Source organism: Numenius arquata, chromosome 7 (assembly GCF_964106895.1).
Source record: "Numenius arquata chromosome 7, bNumArq3.hap1.1, whole genome shotgun sequence".
Taxonomy (NCBI): Eukaryota; Metazoa; Chordata; class Aves; order Charadriiformes; family Scolopacidae; genus Numenius; species Numenius arquata.
Genome location: NC_133582.1, coordinates 38,310,064 through 38,326,966, shown reverse-complemented (window position 1 = coordinate 38,326,966; position 16,903 = coordinate 38,310,064). Strand labels below are relative to the sequence as shown.

The following is a 16,903-nucleotide window of genomic DNA, read 5'->3' as shown; positions in this document are numbered from 1 at the left end:
CATGTTCTTTAAATAGTAAAGGAATGAAACCACCATTTTGCTACTCTTTCTGCAGTTTTCTTACTACTCCCTTGGTTCTTACATGCTGGTCCCTAATGTGTATTTTGTATCCATCCCTAATTACTGTCCAAAAAAACCAAAAGGGCTCTGAGATCATCACCCAGATCAGTATACTTCCAAGAAATGTTTTCATTTTCCAACAGTAATGTGTAATGATATTGTCAAGCAATTGGTTTAGATTCACAAATTCCAGTTGTAGGTAGTAATTGGCTTTTTTCCAACCACCTTTCATTTGTGTGCATTAAAATGTTTTTCCCTTACTGGACTGCAAATTTCTGAGTAGTGAATTTAAGGTTACAGGCAATAGGCTTGCTCTCCCTGCTTACAAGTCATTTACAAGCTTGGGGCAGTGTGGCTGGAGCTGCCTGGCAGAAAAGGACCTGGGCGTATTGGTCGACTGTGGGCTGAACATGAGCCAGCAGTGTGCCCAGGTGGCCAAGAAGACCAACAGCATCCTGGCCTGTGTCAGGAACAGCGTGGGGAGTAGGACTCAGGAGGTGATGGTCCCCCTGTACTGGGCACTGGTGTGGCCCCACCTCGAGGGCTGTGTCCAGTTTTGGGCCCCTTCCCACAAAAAAAGACATTGAGGGGCTGGAGCGGGTCCAGAGAAGGGCAACGCAGCTAGTGAGGGGTCTGGAGAACAAGTCTTGTGAGGAGAGGCTGAGGGAGCTGGAGGTGTTCAGCCTGGAGAAAAGGAGGGTGAGGGGAGACCTTGTCGCTCTCTCCAACTCCCTGAAAGGAGGGTGTAGCCAGGGGGGGTCGGTCTCTGCTCCCAAGTCCCAGGCCATGGGACAAGAGGAAATGGCCTCAAGTTGCGCCAGGGGAGGTTCAGATTGGATATTAGGAGAAATGTTTCCAGGGAAAGGGTTATTGCACATTGGAATGGGCTGCCCAGGGCAGTGGTTGAGGCCCCATCCCTGGAGGTATTGAAAAGCCGGGTTGACATAGTGCTTAGAGACATGGTTTAGTGATGGTTTTTATCAGAGTTCGGTTGATGGTTGGACTAGATGATCTGAAAGGTCCCTGTCAACCTAGACATTTCTACGATTCTATGATTCTTAGTAATCTGTAGACACCTACACAACCTACACAACTACAAACCACAAACTACGACACACTGCTACAGAGCAACTGAAGGTTTACAGATAATTTTACAGTTGCAAAGGAAAAAAAAGGTTTCAGAATAGACAAGAATTCTTATTTCAGATAAACATACGCTCCTACCTCCCAGAACTGATGTTTGGCGTAGTAGTCTCCCTGTGCAATCCATTCTTCTGGAGTTGAAGTTTTAGCAAACATGCTGTCGTCTAAGTCTAGAAGGTTAAGGGTAATCATTCTATGTTAAAATGGACAAACCACAGAAACCACTTACCATGTACCAAAACTAAGCATTAACATCTCATAATGTTCCAGACTCTGTAACTTGTGCTCACACCAGTAATGATAACTATGAGTTCAATACATTTTATCTCTCTCAATCAGCACTGAAAATCAACAAGTTGAGTTTGGTTTAAAAATCATGCTTGTTTTTTGGACAAAACTTTGAGTAAATCCACTGTCTTTATAGAAATAAAATTCTTTCCTTTTAAAAATCTCTTTTAGCTGGGATGGCTTTCCTTGAACAGCCTTCATTACTATGCAGGAAAAATTATACTAATAAATTAGCAATGAAGTTATGTATTAATGTATACAACTGATCTTTTACAGCCAAAAGAGGTAAGACCCCCTGAAATCAGTGGAAATTTGGAAGGGCCATTGTGAATATCTATGCCTAAAAGCAAGACAGCATGAGTAGGCTGTCCGGTGTCATAGTCTTTTAAGGAAGTTTTAGGATAACTTTACCTTTCTTTTCATCTGCTTTGACAACCTGAACAAATTCTCTTTTGATGAAATACTTGAAAGCTGGAGCCCGTTTATCACTGTCTTCATCGAAAATCCAAAGATTGACCCTGGCTCTTGTAATGGCAGTATACAATTGCTTTAGTTCTCCATTCAGCATCTGAAGCAGAACAAAAAAAAAACCCAACAAAAAGGCAACACACCAAAATAGAATAAAATTAATGAGATGCCAGGTGAGCTACACTGTTAGAAAGGAAAATACTTTGCAGGTATAAGAAAACAGAGAATATATATAGAACAAGTAACAAATAAGAAAGTATCTTTAAGTAAGCAAGTCTAAATATTAAATATGTGATTTTTTCAATCCCATAAGCCACTGTCCAGCTAATTTGCATGCAACTACTGCTACAACAAATCCAGTAGCTGCAGGTGTGACAGCCCATTTTCCTTCTAATCACTTGCACATATAATTATTCATTTTTTACCATAAAATCCTGAAAATAACTGACTCCCTAGATTCTAAGAAGTTTCCTTAATTTTAAGGTAGTGACACCAATCTAAAACCAGCCTAAAGTAATAACAATTATTGACAGGCTGATTTGCTTTTTGCTTTAACCACAGCTGTTCTGTAAATATACCTAAAAGTCTATTACATGTAGTTTTTGTTCTCTTATGAAATTACATTCACAAAAAAACTCTTAAATCAAACTTATATTATACAAATGTGAACAACTACCAAAAAGATAAAGCAACCTTGCTAAACATGGAACTACAGGCTGAAAGGATTTCTTGGAAGAAATTTCCCTGCTTCCAAGATTTAAGAATTTAGTTCACCCTTCCTATTCCCAATGTTACGAAAAACTCACCTTGTACATTTCTATATTAAAAGGAGTTCTTTTCTGCATCCCAGTAGCATCCTCTAAAGGCATTTCAACTAGCAATTTGCTTCCTACTTGCACATCCACATCAGGAGCATAAGAAGAAATGATCTTCCATTCTTTGCTAGCCTAAAATGACAAGAGAATGAGGTTTACTTGTAGGCAGCAATCACTACTGCCCACAAACGCAGAAGATAAGGTCATCTGTTGTCATCGACCAACTGAAGAAGGCTCAGAGAAGACGGGTGGAAAAAAAGAAATTATCTCAGGGAAGAATGTAAAGAATGACCATCACTTTTCATCAAGAAAGCTGAACTTCATCTCAATACAAGTGGTACTGGAGGGTAACCTTTGTTTGAGATACACGGCTGTACCAGGCAGTCATCAGGCTGAATAAACAACCTTCTCTGAAAGAGCTGGTAGAGAGTAATCCACTCCTGAGCCAGCCAGACCAACATGGGGAAGTGAAAACTTGGCTTGGCCCAGAGTGTGTAAAAACTGAGCAACAAACAAAACAAACCTGGCTTCAAACTATGTACTACTTCCTAGGGACTGGGGATGCCCAGCACCATGATGGTGGAGCACACAGGACCACTAACGGGAATCACATTTGTATTGTGTTTCTGCTGCATATTGTCATTGCTGTATTATGCTTCTCTTGTGACTGTGGGATAGAGTGCACCCTCAGCAAGTTTGCCGAAGACACCAAGCTGGGTGGTGCAGTCAACATGCTGGAGGGAAGGGATGCCATCCAGAGGGACCTGGACAGGCGTGAGAGGTGGGCCCATGTGAACCTCATGAAGTTCAACCAGGCCAAGTGCAGGGTCCTGCACCTGGGACGTGGCAATCCCAGGCACAAATACAGGTTGGGCGGAAAATGGATTGAGAGCAGCCCTGAGGAGAAGGACTTGGGAGTGCTCGTGGATGAGAAGCTCAACACGAGCCGGCAATGTGCACTGGCAGCCCAGAAAGCCAACCGCATCCTGGGCTGCATCAAGAGAAGTGTGGCCAGCAGGTCACGGGAGGTGATTCTACCCCTCTACTCTGCTCTGGTGAGACCCCACCTGGAGTACTGTGTCCAGCTTTGGAGTCCTCAACACAGGAAGGACATGGACCTGTTGGAACGGGTCCAGCAAAGGGCCACAAGGATGATCAGAGGGATGGAGCACCTCCCCTATGAAGACAGGCTGAGAGAGCTGGGGTTGTTCAGCCTGGAGAAGAGAAAGCTCTGGGGAGACCTTATAGCAGCCTTCCAATATCTGAAGGGAGCCTACAGGAGAGCCGGAGGAGGAGTCTGTCAGGAAGTGCAGTGACAGGACAAGGGGCAACGATTTTAAATTGGAAGAGGGGAGATTGAGATTATATATTAGGAGGAAATTCTTTCCTGTGAGGGTGGTGAAGCACTGGAACAGGTTGCCCAGGGAAGCTGTAGATGCCCCATCCCTGGAAGTGTTCAAGGCCAGGCTGGGTGGGGCTTTGAGCAACCTGTTCTGGTGGGAGGTGTCCCTGCCCATGGCAGGGGGGTTGGAACTCGATGATCTTTAAGGTCCCTTCCAACTCTAACCATTCTATAATTCTATAATATCTAAAAAAGTCTAGTCAGAGGATATTGGACTTTGACACAGGGACAAGTGCCTACAGATGTGCACAGACATGTTTACATATACGTTAAGTCTGGCAGCAGACCACTGTTGTGCATTCTCATGCTATGTAACAAATGCCAGCTCCTGATCACACCTTTCTGCAGGTTCCTGAACCCCCACAAAACTAACAACCCAGAAAATCATTAAGTATATTAAGTTATGTTCATTTTTTCCTCTCTTAGGTATTTAATTGAAATCTGATTACATAGTGCCACATTTCCGGCACAAAATGAAAAATACTTGTAAAAGCTGAAACAGCTTTTTTTAATGTATGTATATAGTTTAGAGCTTTAAGCAACCTGATACCAGGTAACTGTCTCCCTATGGGAAAAAAAAATGCAGGAAATGATTCTTGCAAAATGTATTTTGAAGTTAAGATCGCAATAACTCGCCAATCAAAACATTCCTAAGCCTATCATGGATTACAAAATGACAACCAGCTAATGGTATCAGTTTGGTCAACAGCTTGCTGGGTTTGGAGATTTGGGTTTTTTTCCTCTTTGATTCTTCATGCAAATCTCCCTCTTGAAACAAGACTCATTTCAAATCTCTTTTTCAAGCCCAATAAAAGGAAAACCCAACAAATTCGCTGTGTTTCCAACAGCTCAGAAGTTCAGCTTTTCAAAACTAGGAAACCCCCAGCTGAGCTGCTTTCTTGCCTCCTTGTTTAGCTGCTCAAATCAACTCAATTATTCCTGACTCGCAGGAAAAGAGAAGAATTGTATGAAAACAGTTCTCCAGGCCTGACATACATTAGTTTAGCTGAGTTAAAATGCTCTATATAGAGCTCAACTCTTAAACTGATTCTGCTAAATTCTGATGAATGGTTCACTGCTTTTCTAAGTACAACTTGCATCGCCAAAACCAAAATCAACTTTGAGAAATCTGCCATGACAGCCACTATCGTACTGTCCCCAAATCTCAGTAAGCCAGATTCAACACTATTTACCTCAAGCTCCTTCACCACGTAATGTCCACAAACCTCTATGAAGAGTCACCAGTAAGTTGCCCTCAGTTTATCTGTGGTTTTCATCTGCTGAAAGCCACTGTTTTGAGGGCTAAAGGACATTTAATTGCAGAGCAACTCCGTCATGGACATTCTTGAGTCTCCTGCCTAGTGCCTGGCTGGGGGCAAGGGGTGGGTGGGAAGTCTCAGTGATGCTCCAGCAACAACAGCGAGGATGCTGTGGTTGATAGCTCTTTGTAAGGAGCCTTGAGCACAGCATCCCTGCCAGGTGTTGAGTTACAGGAAACCCTGGAGAGAAAGGATCTGAGCTTCCCAGACAAGTACAAAGGGAGTACCTAAGAAATACAAACCACAGTACCTCCATAAAAATAAGACTTCTTTATCTGAGACCATTCTATGGATGATGCTGTCTGCTATAGACTGTGAGACCTTCCCAAATTTCCTGACAACTCCTGAGCTAGACCAGGGAGTTTTTTCTGGAGCTATGTTGTGGATGGCTATTCCTCCCCACCCTATCCCAACCACATACACACACTATTTGATTCTAGACATAGTTTACTAAGCTTTCAATTAAAAAAAAAAAAAAAAAAATCATTCTGTTTCCTTTTGTTTGGGGCTGAGAAACGATTTCAAGTCCAGCACAATTTTTTTGGTGTGCTAGCTCATGGACCAGAACATTTTCTGGAGCTAAGCTGTGGACGGCTACAGAGAATGCTCCTCCCTCCCCTCTGAACACATACACACACTATTTGGTTCTAAACATAATTGTTTTATAATTTTGTGGTGATGGTCTAAGGTGCTTTTTTGGGACCCAGAACTCCATTATATACTCCATACTCTTGTATGACAGGGTGATGGAGTGTCCCTCCGCCAACTGCTCTGACCTGAACAGGGAGTAGCCAGAAGGGACTTGCTGTAAGCTAGTGGAGTAGTCTTGGTATGCAGAAGTGTGTGTGTGTGTGTGTGTGCACTGCTGTGTGAACCCCAAAGCCCTCCCTTAAATTGCAACAGCCAACCAAGGAAAACGCAGCACTAAGGAAGACGGTCTCAATTCATAAACCTACGAGCCATGTTTTCTACTGTGATGAAACCACCCACCTGCAACGGAAACAGGGAATCCTTCCCCAGATGCAAAGCCAATTAGACCACATGTGAAATCAAGATGTAAGAAAAAATTCAGAAAATCAGTAAGAACTAAATACCTCTGAGTCTGTGAAAAAGTTGTAAAGGAGTACATCATCAAATTCCAAGCCCTTTGCTTCATAAACTGTCAGTACAAGTGCTAAACTAAGTTCCTCGGGTATCTTCTCCTTTGCAGTTTCATTTGCCACTAATACCACCTGCCACAAAATACATGAATAAAAAGAACATATTAGGAAGAAAAAAAAAAAAAGGTAACAGCTGCATAGAGAAAGCATACAAAAACGATAACGCATACAAATCATGATAATGCAAGAGCCTTCTCAAAACCAGACAACATTTAACACAGACATTCCAGCACACTCTGCAAAAAAGGTCGCAAAGCTGCTGCTAGAAGAGTGGCAAATGCGTGGTGTGTGCAGACACTTGTCTATCTAGTGTAAGAAAATTTGGTGTTAGAAAGGAACAGGACAGGCAACGCCTGATACAAAAAAGAACAGAAAGAGCCAGACATATATTAAGAAGAAACAGAAACCAACGCAATAAAGATTTCTAAGTTTAAAAAGCATAATTTATCAGTGACATACAAGGGCTTAAAAAAGAAAGTTGTGGGCAGTCCATATAGAATGATGATTTAGCAACCAGAGCTGGAAGAATCTGCAAAAAGCGGTATACCTAAGAAATGCAAACCTGATGTGCTCCAAATTCAATGGGTTGTGTTTTCCTTTTGTTGCCCCTCAGCAGAATTGCTAAGTCACTAACACTGCAGGACTCCAAGACTGTAGGTTTTGGTCCATCAAAGAGACCACGGTCCTTAGGAAGCCGATCAAAAGATTCTGGGAAATAATGCTGAAGCAAATCAACCACTCCAGATGCTAAACGGAGAATACCTGTAATAAGCAGAATACCGATTTTAAACTTCAGACTGACTGTCTCACACTCTTTCGCAAACACACTTTTAAAAGATTGTTAGAATTCTGAAATCAAGAAATACTATGACAAAAACACTAGTCAGAGAAGGGAGAAGCTGTAAGGTCCGCTGTATGTTTCTCACATTTTGAGTGGACCCCATTCTTGGGCCTGTAAAGATCAGAAAGCGTGCTACAAAGGCTCAGCAGCATCCTCACAAAGCGAAGGTCATAAACGAGAAACAATTAATAAAAGCAGAAGTAGCATGCTGCGAAGTCTAGCGATTTGGGGATGAGACAACAGAAACAGGTCTGATTATTCGTTAAGTTTTCCTTCAAATAAAATAAATTCAAAACATGCAGTAAAGCATGAGTGTTCAAAAATTGACAATTTAAAAAATGTTCATTCTTGGTTTTCCAGTTGAGGTGTTAATATACAAAATCTGCACGTCAGGAAAACGCTGACCTCTGATCTCTTAGAAAAAATGATGCTTTTGAATCGGCCAGTAGAAAACTGGAACCATTAGTGACATATGAAGAGCACAGGCTCAGATCATAAATAAATTTGTTACTCTACCTGAATGGGACCTGTAGTTCTGGTACAACTGATATATCCTTTTTGGTTTTCTAACACGTTGCTTCTTGTTCATGGAGTTCTTACTTGCGTAATGAAACAGTGACCTCAGATCACTAAAACGAAAAGCAACTCCTTTCATTATGCTCTGGGCAGTGTCACCAGTTAGGAACATGGCATTAGGGTCATTGATGCATTTCATTAACAGCGCTAGCTCGGCTTGGGTGAAATCCTGTATCTCATCACCATAAAACTCATGGATGGACCACGGCAGGTCCCTGAGCTTTGAGAGTCTTTGAGATAAATTATACAGCAAATCTTCTTCATCAAAGTAACCTCTCTGAGATCGTATCTGCTGATAATGACAAAAGAGGTGATAGATTTCACTCCTGTCTTCTGTGAAGTTCGGTGATCTCTTTCGGCCTAGCTTTTTGTACTGCTCCTCAGTAAGTTCACCCCCAAAGCAACTCAGTGCCTCGAAAGAGCCTTTCAGAAATGATTTTATTTCTTTCCAAACCAGTGCTGGATTGTACAAGCTTTTACCTTTTATCATTTTTGGCCATATTTCATTTGCAAATACACCGTAAGTCACAAAAGTCCGAGGATCACTTTCCCTAGAATATGCATCTGCAGCTCTTTCATCATCACCATGTTCTGCTTCAACATTACCTTCTTCATCCTCATCTTGCCAATTTGGTACAACCAAGTCTTCCCGAGGACTCCAACCAACAATGGTTCTTTTAAGACTTCCATCTTCATTTCTCAGAAAAAAGGGGTCAGGCATGGATGCATCCAGTAACAGCAACAACTGCTTGGAGGTGACAAACAATGGAAAATTTTCATCTTTAATGTCTTGTAGCTTGTGGACATTTGGCTCCAGAGGCTTGAAGTGACTGGTTACCTTGGAAGACTTGCTAAGTTCAATGAAATTCTTCTGAACTTCTTGGCACAAGACAGGATTTTTGGTCACAAAAATCTGGTGCAGGTGCTCCAGACTGTTTGATGCTTCTGCGCTACCCATTTGGTCTTCTTTGTGGTCATGACATAAATTCCCTCCTGCATCGGCTGTGCCCACAGGAACCTTTTCATCCTCGCTGTCCTGCTCTTGATCATCGCTCACCTGCTCCTCACTCGAATCATCACTGTCCTGGTTTAGTTCACTCTCTTCCTCCTCTAACCTCGCTTTTTCAACCTCACTGCACTGTCTTTGCTGCCACGTTTGCCTCTCCAGCAGAGGACCGTTTGCCAAGGTGGATTTTTCCCAGTACGAATAGAATTTCTTCCAAAGCCTGTACAAGCAGCAAGTTGTCTTCCCCGTCCCACTTCGCCCAATTAAAATGATGGGTTCCATGGGCTTTGGATTGAGATCAATTACTGCATACTCCAACTCCCCAACTCGGAAAGGGTATTCAACAGAAGAATGTACATCATTTATAATGTTAAGCGCCATGTTAGTACTGAAGCTGTGAAATTTCATTATATTGTATTCTAATTCTGCTGCACTGGCTGGAGGGAAATACTCAGGTATGGGACGTTCTTTTGATTTTTCTGCCTCTAGGTCTTCAACGTAACAACGTGGAACGCGCTTCTGTGTTGTCACATTGTGGTTCTGATGCCCTTCATTTATGCCCTTTAGCTTTTTCCTCAAGATGCAGGATAAACCACGATTGTAGGAAATACATATATTATCTAAGACACGGTCCAGCTTGCAGTGGTCGAGAACAATAGCCCAAATTCTGATTATTTCTGTATAAACTCTACCCGATTTTTCTGGAAGACTTGTTGCCTGTTCCGTCTCCATAATCTTTTCCGCACTCTCGCTGCAACGAGGAGAAAAGTCAATCGCAAGTTCCCATAGCATTCTTGCACCTTTGCCCAACTTGGCTTCATACAGCTGGATATCAGCTTTCAAGTGTTTCAGTGGCTTCTGAAGGCCCCTAGTCCATTCTCCGTTGCCAAGCTGCTTAATTGTCTTTATAGTTTTAGTTTTCAGGTAACGAGGCACAGCTTTGCTGCCCAACGTCTTCAGCATTTCAGGAGTGCACTCTATTTCCCAGGTCATGTTATCAAACTCCTGCACATATGCCTCAATATCCAGAATCTTCCCCTTCTCTTCCTCTGCTTCTTCCTTCTCTCCATTAGGCAGGGCCATACTAAACTCCCCTGCTCTTTTCTTTTTCTCCCAATCATCCCCTTTTCTTTCAGGGGAAGAGATGCTTCCACAAGGTTGTGAGGACTCGCTTCTTCCCTCTTCCAAATTAGTCTGGATTGAAGATGGCTTTTGTACCAGAGGATGCTCCTTTCTCAGAGTGTCACCCAATTTCAATTGCTGAATTAAAGCTGTGATTGCCTGCACTAAACTTTCTCGCAACGTTAATGGGCTATTTATGCTTTCTGTTTCTTGCTTTGCCGACTGACCTTTTTTTGTCTTTACAGAAGATGAAGTTTTTAAATCATTATGTGCTGCGTTGCCAGATGGCACCTTTAATGAGGACGCAGATGAAGAACGCCCTGTGCTCTTTGGCTGTGGAATCTCAGAGGCTGGAATGGGCTTAGATGTTTTAACCGACTGCCCTGCTATATCCTGCCGGTACTTCCTTTTCTCCAGTGCAGCATTATTCCAGGCAAGTAGCAGTGGGTCATTTTTTTTAATTCTATGCCTCACATCTCTTCCACATTTGTTTTTTATATTAAAGTTAACATCAAATTTTGCCAATGACTCCATTATTTTCTTAGCCTGTTTTGAAAATCCTTTCTGAAAAACAACATGCATCACTGTATTTCCATCCTCGTCTTGTACATTTGGATTAAGATATGGGAAGTCAGAAGGTCTTGAAGCAAAGAGGTCAAGTAGATAGTTCAGGATATTTAAACCAGTACCACCTGAAAGGAAGAGAACAAATACAATAAAAAAAATCACTTGCTTTACAAGGCTGCTTTGTGAGCCAACAGTTTTTAATACTTTTTTTATTCTGCAGCTATTAAATGAAAATCAATTTCCTTTCAAAAGAAAAAATAATCTGCATTTCATGTTTGTAAAACACGCTTATTTGAAATGGCTCAAAACTGAGCTTTTCTAACATTGAGGGAAAACAATACAACAGCAGCAAAGCTTTAGAGATCCCTAGTGCTGCAATTGTTCCTCTAGCATCAGCCAATTTCATTCCTTTTTTAGCCTCTGGGTGCAGGCAAATTCGCTCATCTTCCAACATCAGCCCCAACTGCTACCCAGGGTAGGCTGGTGACTCTGGTCATCTGGACAAGCAGAAGCTCTGAGTACTGCTCTGGGGTCATTTGGTTCACTTTAATATGCCAACCTGAAGTATTCTGCCGCAGAGAACTTTGGTTTTCTAAAATCATCTGTGGCGAATCCCAATTATTTCCTGGTATCTGAGGTCCCTGAAGCCATTTCTTACAAAGTAACATCAGTCCAATACCTCCCAGAGGAGAAGAGGGAAAGTGGAAGTGGAAGTGGAAGTGGGAGAGGAGAGGAGAGGAGAGGAGAGGAGAGGAGAGGAGAGGAGAGGAGAGGAGAGGAGAGGAGAGGAGAGGAGAGGAGAGGAGAGGAGAGGAGAGGAGAGGAGAGGAGAGGAGAGGAGAGGAGAGGAGAGGAGAGGCGAGGAGAGGCGAGGAGAGGCGAGGAGAGGCGAGGAGAGGCGAGGAGAGGAGAGGAGAGGAGAGGAGAGGAGAGGAGAGGAGAGGAGAGGAGAGGAGAGGAGAGGAGAGGAGAGGAGAGGAGAGGAGAGGAGAGGAGAGGAGAGGAGGGGAGAAATAATTGTAAAGAAATTCCACCTCAAAAACTTTACACAGCGGAAAATACTTAAGGGAAGATATTGTCATTGGACTTCTTAATCTTTTGATTTAAAATTTACAACTGGCCGTATCTATGCTTTTAATCTCTTTAAAGCTACTACATAAAGTTTTTGTGCTTTAAAAATGAATAAATTCAGTATTTTTAATTATTTTAATCCTTCAACTCAAAAATGCATTTTTAGTTAATTTAAAATCAAACCTGACTTTGGGGCTTAATTTGATAGTCTATCTTAATTTCTTACATAAAAAGGTAAGCCCTACAGTCCTTTCACTCACTTCTGTGAACAAAACTTAAATCTTGATTTACAACTGAAAAAAACCTGGGAAACACATTTCACATGTCTCTTTAGGATTTCCTTCAAAGTCTGCTGCTATTGCTCTGCCTCTACCTTTGTTTCTTCCTAGATCCTTCCCATTTACTTCTTTCCCACCTAGTGCACATTTCACAGGGTTTCAGAGAAGAGCCCTCCTTTCTAAATCAGGTTGATTAAACAAGAACATGTTCACAAAACAGTAACTGATGGAGATGTTACAGCTGCTTAACTCCCCCTGGTCACCTGAGCTGCCATTAACTCTCCTCAACCACAAAGCAGAACACATCAGCTTAACGAAGATTGGCGGGTATCTTCTGGCCTGCAGACTTTGGGGCTGAGACACAGTCAAACATCCTTCTCACATCAGCAGACAGCAGAAGGGGCAGTGGGCTGGACAGGTAAGAAATGGGGCTGTTTGCAACATTGCTGCGAAAATGAACGGTGCACATCTGGCTAGAGCCCTCAAAAGCCTTACCTCTATTATTTAAACAGATGGAAACCGCAGCATGCAAAGGAGTATCTCCTGGTGCAATGGAGACATTTCGAGGATCGGCACCTTTGGTCAGCAGCAAATACACCAGCTCGAAGTAATTCTTTTTGAGGCATATTTGCAGTGGTATTTCAGAGTTGGTTCCAATCCCATCTGGCAGAGCTGGTGTGAAGGACATGAAAATATGAGGGGTTAAATCTGATACACCAGATCTGCAAACTACAGAAAATTCTAAACAGATGAAGGTACACGCTGATTACTGAGCTTTTTTCTTCATCGGCTTTTTACATGTTAAATGTACATCTGTTAAATGAGTTATTAACTATTAACCCCGGAGAAGGCTCCGGGGAGACCTTATAACAGCCTATCAATACCTGAAGGGAGCCTACAGAAGAGCTGAAGAGGGACTCTTTGTCAGGAAGAGTGGTGACAGGACAAGGGGCAATGGTTTTAAATTGGAAGAGAAGAGCTTTAGATTAGATATAAGGAAGAAATTCTTTACAGTGAGGGTGGTGAGGCACTGGAACAGGTTGCCCAGGGAAGTTGTGGATGCCCCATCCCTGGAAGTGTTCAAGGCCAGGCTGGATGGGGCTTTAAGCAACCTGCTCTAGTGAGAGGTGTCCCTGCCCATGGCAGGGGGGTTGGAACTAGATGATCTTTAAGGTCCTTTCCAACTCTAGCCATTCTATGATTCTATGATTCTAAAATCTTCAGAGTGTCCTGTGATCTTCTATTAAGCAGAGCAACTAGTCCTCCTGCTGTGATGGGACAGAAAGGCCAGCCCACATCTTCTTCAAGTAGGTCAGCCACTGACTGAAACAAGCAGCCTCCCTGCACCTCTGGCACTCACAAGGCTGAAGCAGGACTGTGAGTCCATAGTTTATAGCTAAGATCAAGTTATAAGACGAAATGAAAAATGCCAGAGTAATCCTAGGAATAAATCTCATGCAAAGCAAGAAAAATTATGATGTCCGCACTAGCTGAAAAAAAGACAGACATCTGGTCACACCTTTGAAATCACTGCAGTAGTCAACTACTTGTAACGTAACAACAGGCTGAACCCAAAGACTGTGACTTACAGTTTCTATCAATCAAGATAATATTGTGGCTGGAGACAAATTAAAAACCAAAGAAACTACAAGCCAAGGAGCAACAAAAATCTTTGGTCTTTTACCTTTACCAACCCTGGCAGCCAAATTTCATTTGAAAAACATCTTCCACCCCACGTAGCCTTACGAGCTTCCCTATATTGATCACAATGGAACCAGACGATGGACTGCTCTCCAACCAGCTGCTGCACTTATACAGAGCCACAAAACAGATGCCCTGGTGTATCTGACACTATGGTGCTCCAAACAGCCAAATAAAATATCAGATCTATTAGAACACATCAATATTGCATAGTTTTTCACCTCCTCGTTCAATCAAGCATCTTATGAGGTTCACTTGCTTATCCCATCTGTCACACTGTTGGATAACATTGCCGATGTCAACATCTGAAAGATTGCAGTTTTTGAAGAGTCCTCCACCCGATGGCTCTTCCCCACTGGCTTTCCCCGTTAGCAGCAGCAAAACTCTCTGCCACATTTGCTTCTCCAGCAACTGTTTTACGAAGCTGTTGGCGCAGGCATGGGAGATGTTGCAAACCACCCCTTCGGGGATTTCTGCAAGACAGTCAAGACAACATAACTCACTTAAACCACATAATAAAATCACTCTCACTGTGAGCTAATTTCAGAATAATGAACCCATTACAGAACAGAAAAATGCAACACTTGCATCTTTTTGTTCTGATGCTGACAGCCAAATAAGTCTGAACATTTTGATTCATCATACTGATATTCCGTGCATATTTCGGTGGTTCTAAGTGCAAAACACAACAGTACAAGTAAGTAAAAGCACATTACTCCAGTAATATCAGTTGCAGAAACAGGAAAAGGAAGGAAAGGTAAGAGAGCAAAAACTGTATGTTAGCAATGACCATGTTTTTCACAACTATTAAGTTTCGTGAAGGGGAGAAATGGGAACTTGCTGTACCTTTCACAGAAGACAGCAGTTTCAGAAATTGCTTAACTGCATCTTCCTTCAATACATTTTTATGATGTGCTCCATTCTCAAATTTGTAGAACCGGACGAACTGCTCAAGAACATCCAGGAGAGAATCTGTATCAGCTAGGTCTCTGCTTTCATTCCCCCCTGCAAAACATCACAGAAATTGAAAAGCCAGTTCCTTGCTGGCATGTTTTCAGGGCAGGACTGTAATACATTACATCTCAGGGCTCTGAGCAATGTGCAGCGGCAGGATAAAATCAGATGGCTGAAACTCTTACTGCCAAAGCCAGTCCTGTGATGGACTTCATATCCCAAAGGATATTTGAAACACTCATTGAATACGTTCTTTACCATAATACGCTAAGCTGAAAAGCGTAATAGTTCACAAGTTGATCTGCATGAAGGCAGGGCACTGCTGCCTCACAATGATACCAGTGTTCAGACTTTTTAGAGTAGATGACTAAAAGCAGTAATGTTTTCAGCATAGTTTTCAGCTGTCCTGAGCTTGTCTGATTCCTCAGTGGCATTTAAGAAATATCACCATAAAATAATTTGTCCTCCTAAAATAAATAAAACAAACCCCAAAACAACAAAACAAATAAAACCCTAACACATCAAAATCATACCTACAAGTTTAAGAGATACTTAGGTAATGGGCAATGGCAGATTATAAATTGTGATCTAATAAATACCCTTAAATGAAAGCTGAAAGACTTGGCCTGAGTTTCCTAAAAGCTTTGAGGAATTCAACTACATCAAATACCAAACAAAACAGTAGCTTTATTCTTTAGGACAAAGAGACAGACAAAGTTGGTCATCTTTTTAGCAAGGAGGACTAGCCTCAGGCTGTTACCTGTAAAGCAGAGGCTTATTCTCCAGCCTCTCATTTTGCACTAAGCCTAGAAAACTCTTTGGCTGTGCATTGCCAAAACAAACAAACAAACAAAAAATCTAACCACGAAAGACAGGTTGTGCTACCTGGAACACCAACCAAAGCGATTACCACCACAGGGGGATTGATGTTAACCTCCTAAATGAGAACCACCGGGCTAAGAACTTCTCCAGATCAGAGATCTCTACAGTAAAGAAAGAGAAACTGTGGAAATCTGCTTGCCAGGAGCCATAGGATGCAAGTGCAATGAAACCCAGTGCTTTCCAGTAAACTTATATGGAATACACACCTGAAAATAGAGATGCAGCCTATAAACTTTTCTTTTTGCCAAGTTTGATCTGCCTCTGCAATCTTTTGCTCCATCTGCGCTTTGAGATTTGCACAACACAAGCAAGTTCTGGTTTCAATAGGTTATGCTTTGGCCTAACACCTCTAGCACCTGTATTGCTAACACAAGTTCTGGTTGGTTAGTGCCAGGGCAAACAAGCAGATCAGGCACCAAGCCATCGCAGAAAGGCTGTACTGAAGAAATGCTTTCAAGATCAACAATTTCCACGCTCAGGACTCATTTTTGAAGAGCAGACTAAACCATGGCTTGGAAAGATCAGTTGCAGCATCCAGCTCCTCAGTTTCTGAATCTCAAAGTCCTGCAGGAATCACAGAATCATACAGAAACACAGAATGATATGGGGTTGGAAGGGACCTCTGGAGATCATCTAGTCCAACCCCCTGCCAAAGCAGGTCCACCCAGAGCAGGTTGCACAGGAACGTGTCCAGGCGGGTTTTGAATGTCTCCAGAGAAGGAGACTCCATACATCTCTCTACATCGCCCTCTACAACTACCTGAAAGGAAACTGTAGAGAGGCAGGGGTTGGCCTCTTCTCCCAAGGGACAGGACCAGAGGAAATGGTATGAAGCTGCGGCAAGGGAGGTTTAGATTAGATATTAGGAAGAATTACTTTACTGAAAGAGTGGTCAAGCACTGGAACAGCCTGCCCAGGGAGGTGGTGGAGTCACCATCCCTGGAGGTATTTAAGAAACGTGTAGACGTGGCTCTTCAGGGCTTGCTCTAGTGCCCGGGATTGTGGTTTGTGGTGGGGTGTTGTGTGTGAGGTTGTGGGTGTGGGGTTTAGTTGGTGGGTGCTTTTTTTTTTTTTTCTTTTTTTTCTTTTTTGGGGGGAGTTGTTGTTTGTTTGGTTTTGTGTGTTGTGATTTTTTGTTTGTTTGTGGTTTTGTTTTTTTGTTTTTTTTTTAATGTGGTTGGACTCGATGATCTCAAGGGTCCCTTCCAACCACTAAGATTCTGTGATTCTGTGATTCTCTGGGCAGCCTC

At 42.5% G+C, this 16,903-nt stretch overlaps 1 protein-coding gene across 2 annotated transcripts in view; it reads right to left on the bottom strand.

The window, feature by feature from the left end:
• TRANK1 (tetratricopeptide repeat and ankyrin repeat containing 1) overlaps positions 1–16,903 on the bottom strand; it is a 53,024-nt gene that overhangs the window by 17,446 nt on the left and 18,675 nt on the right. Inside the window, exons 9-18 of one of the 2 annotated variants that reach the window (XM_074150464.1) lie at positions 16,193–16,202; positions 14,664–14,809; positions 14,039–14,290; positions 12,612–12,788; positions 8,013–10,892; positions 7,218–7,417; positions 6,590–6,727; positions 2,766–2,906; positions 1,903–2,059; positions 1,285–1,373 (exon numbers count right to left, since the gene is read on the bottom strand). In XM_074150464.1, the coding sequence (XP_074006565.1) occupies positions 1,285–1,373; positions 1,903–2,059; positions 2,766–2,906; positions 6,590–6,727; positions 7,218–7,417; positions 8,013–10,892; positions 12,612–12,788; positions 14,039–14,290; positions 14,664–14,809; positions 16,193–16,202 (4,190 nt within the window). Of the gene's footprint in view, positions 1–1,284; positions 1,374–1,902; positions 2,060–2,765; positions 2,907–6,589; positions 6,728–7,217; positions 7,418–8,012; positions 10,893–12,611; positions 12,789–14,038; positions 14,291–14,663; positions 14,823–16,192; positions 16,203–16,903 lie in introns of both variants that reach the window. The other variant, XM_074150463.1, reaches the window with a different exon arrangement.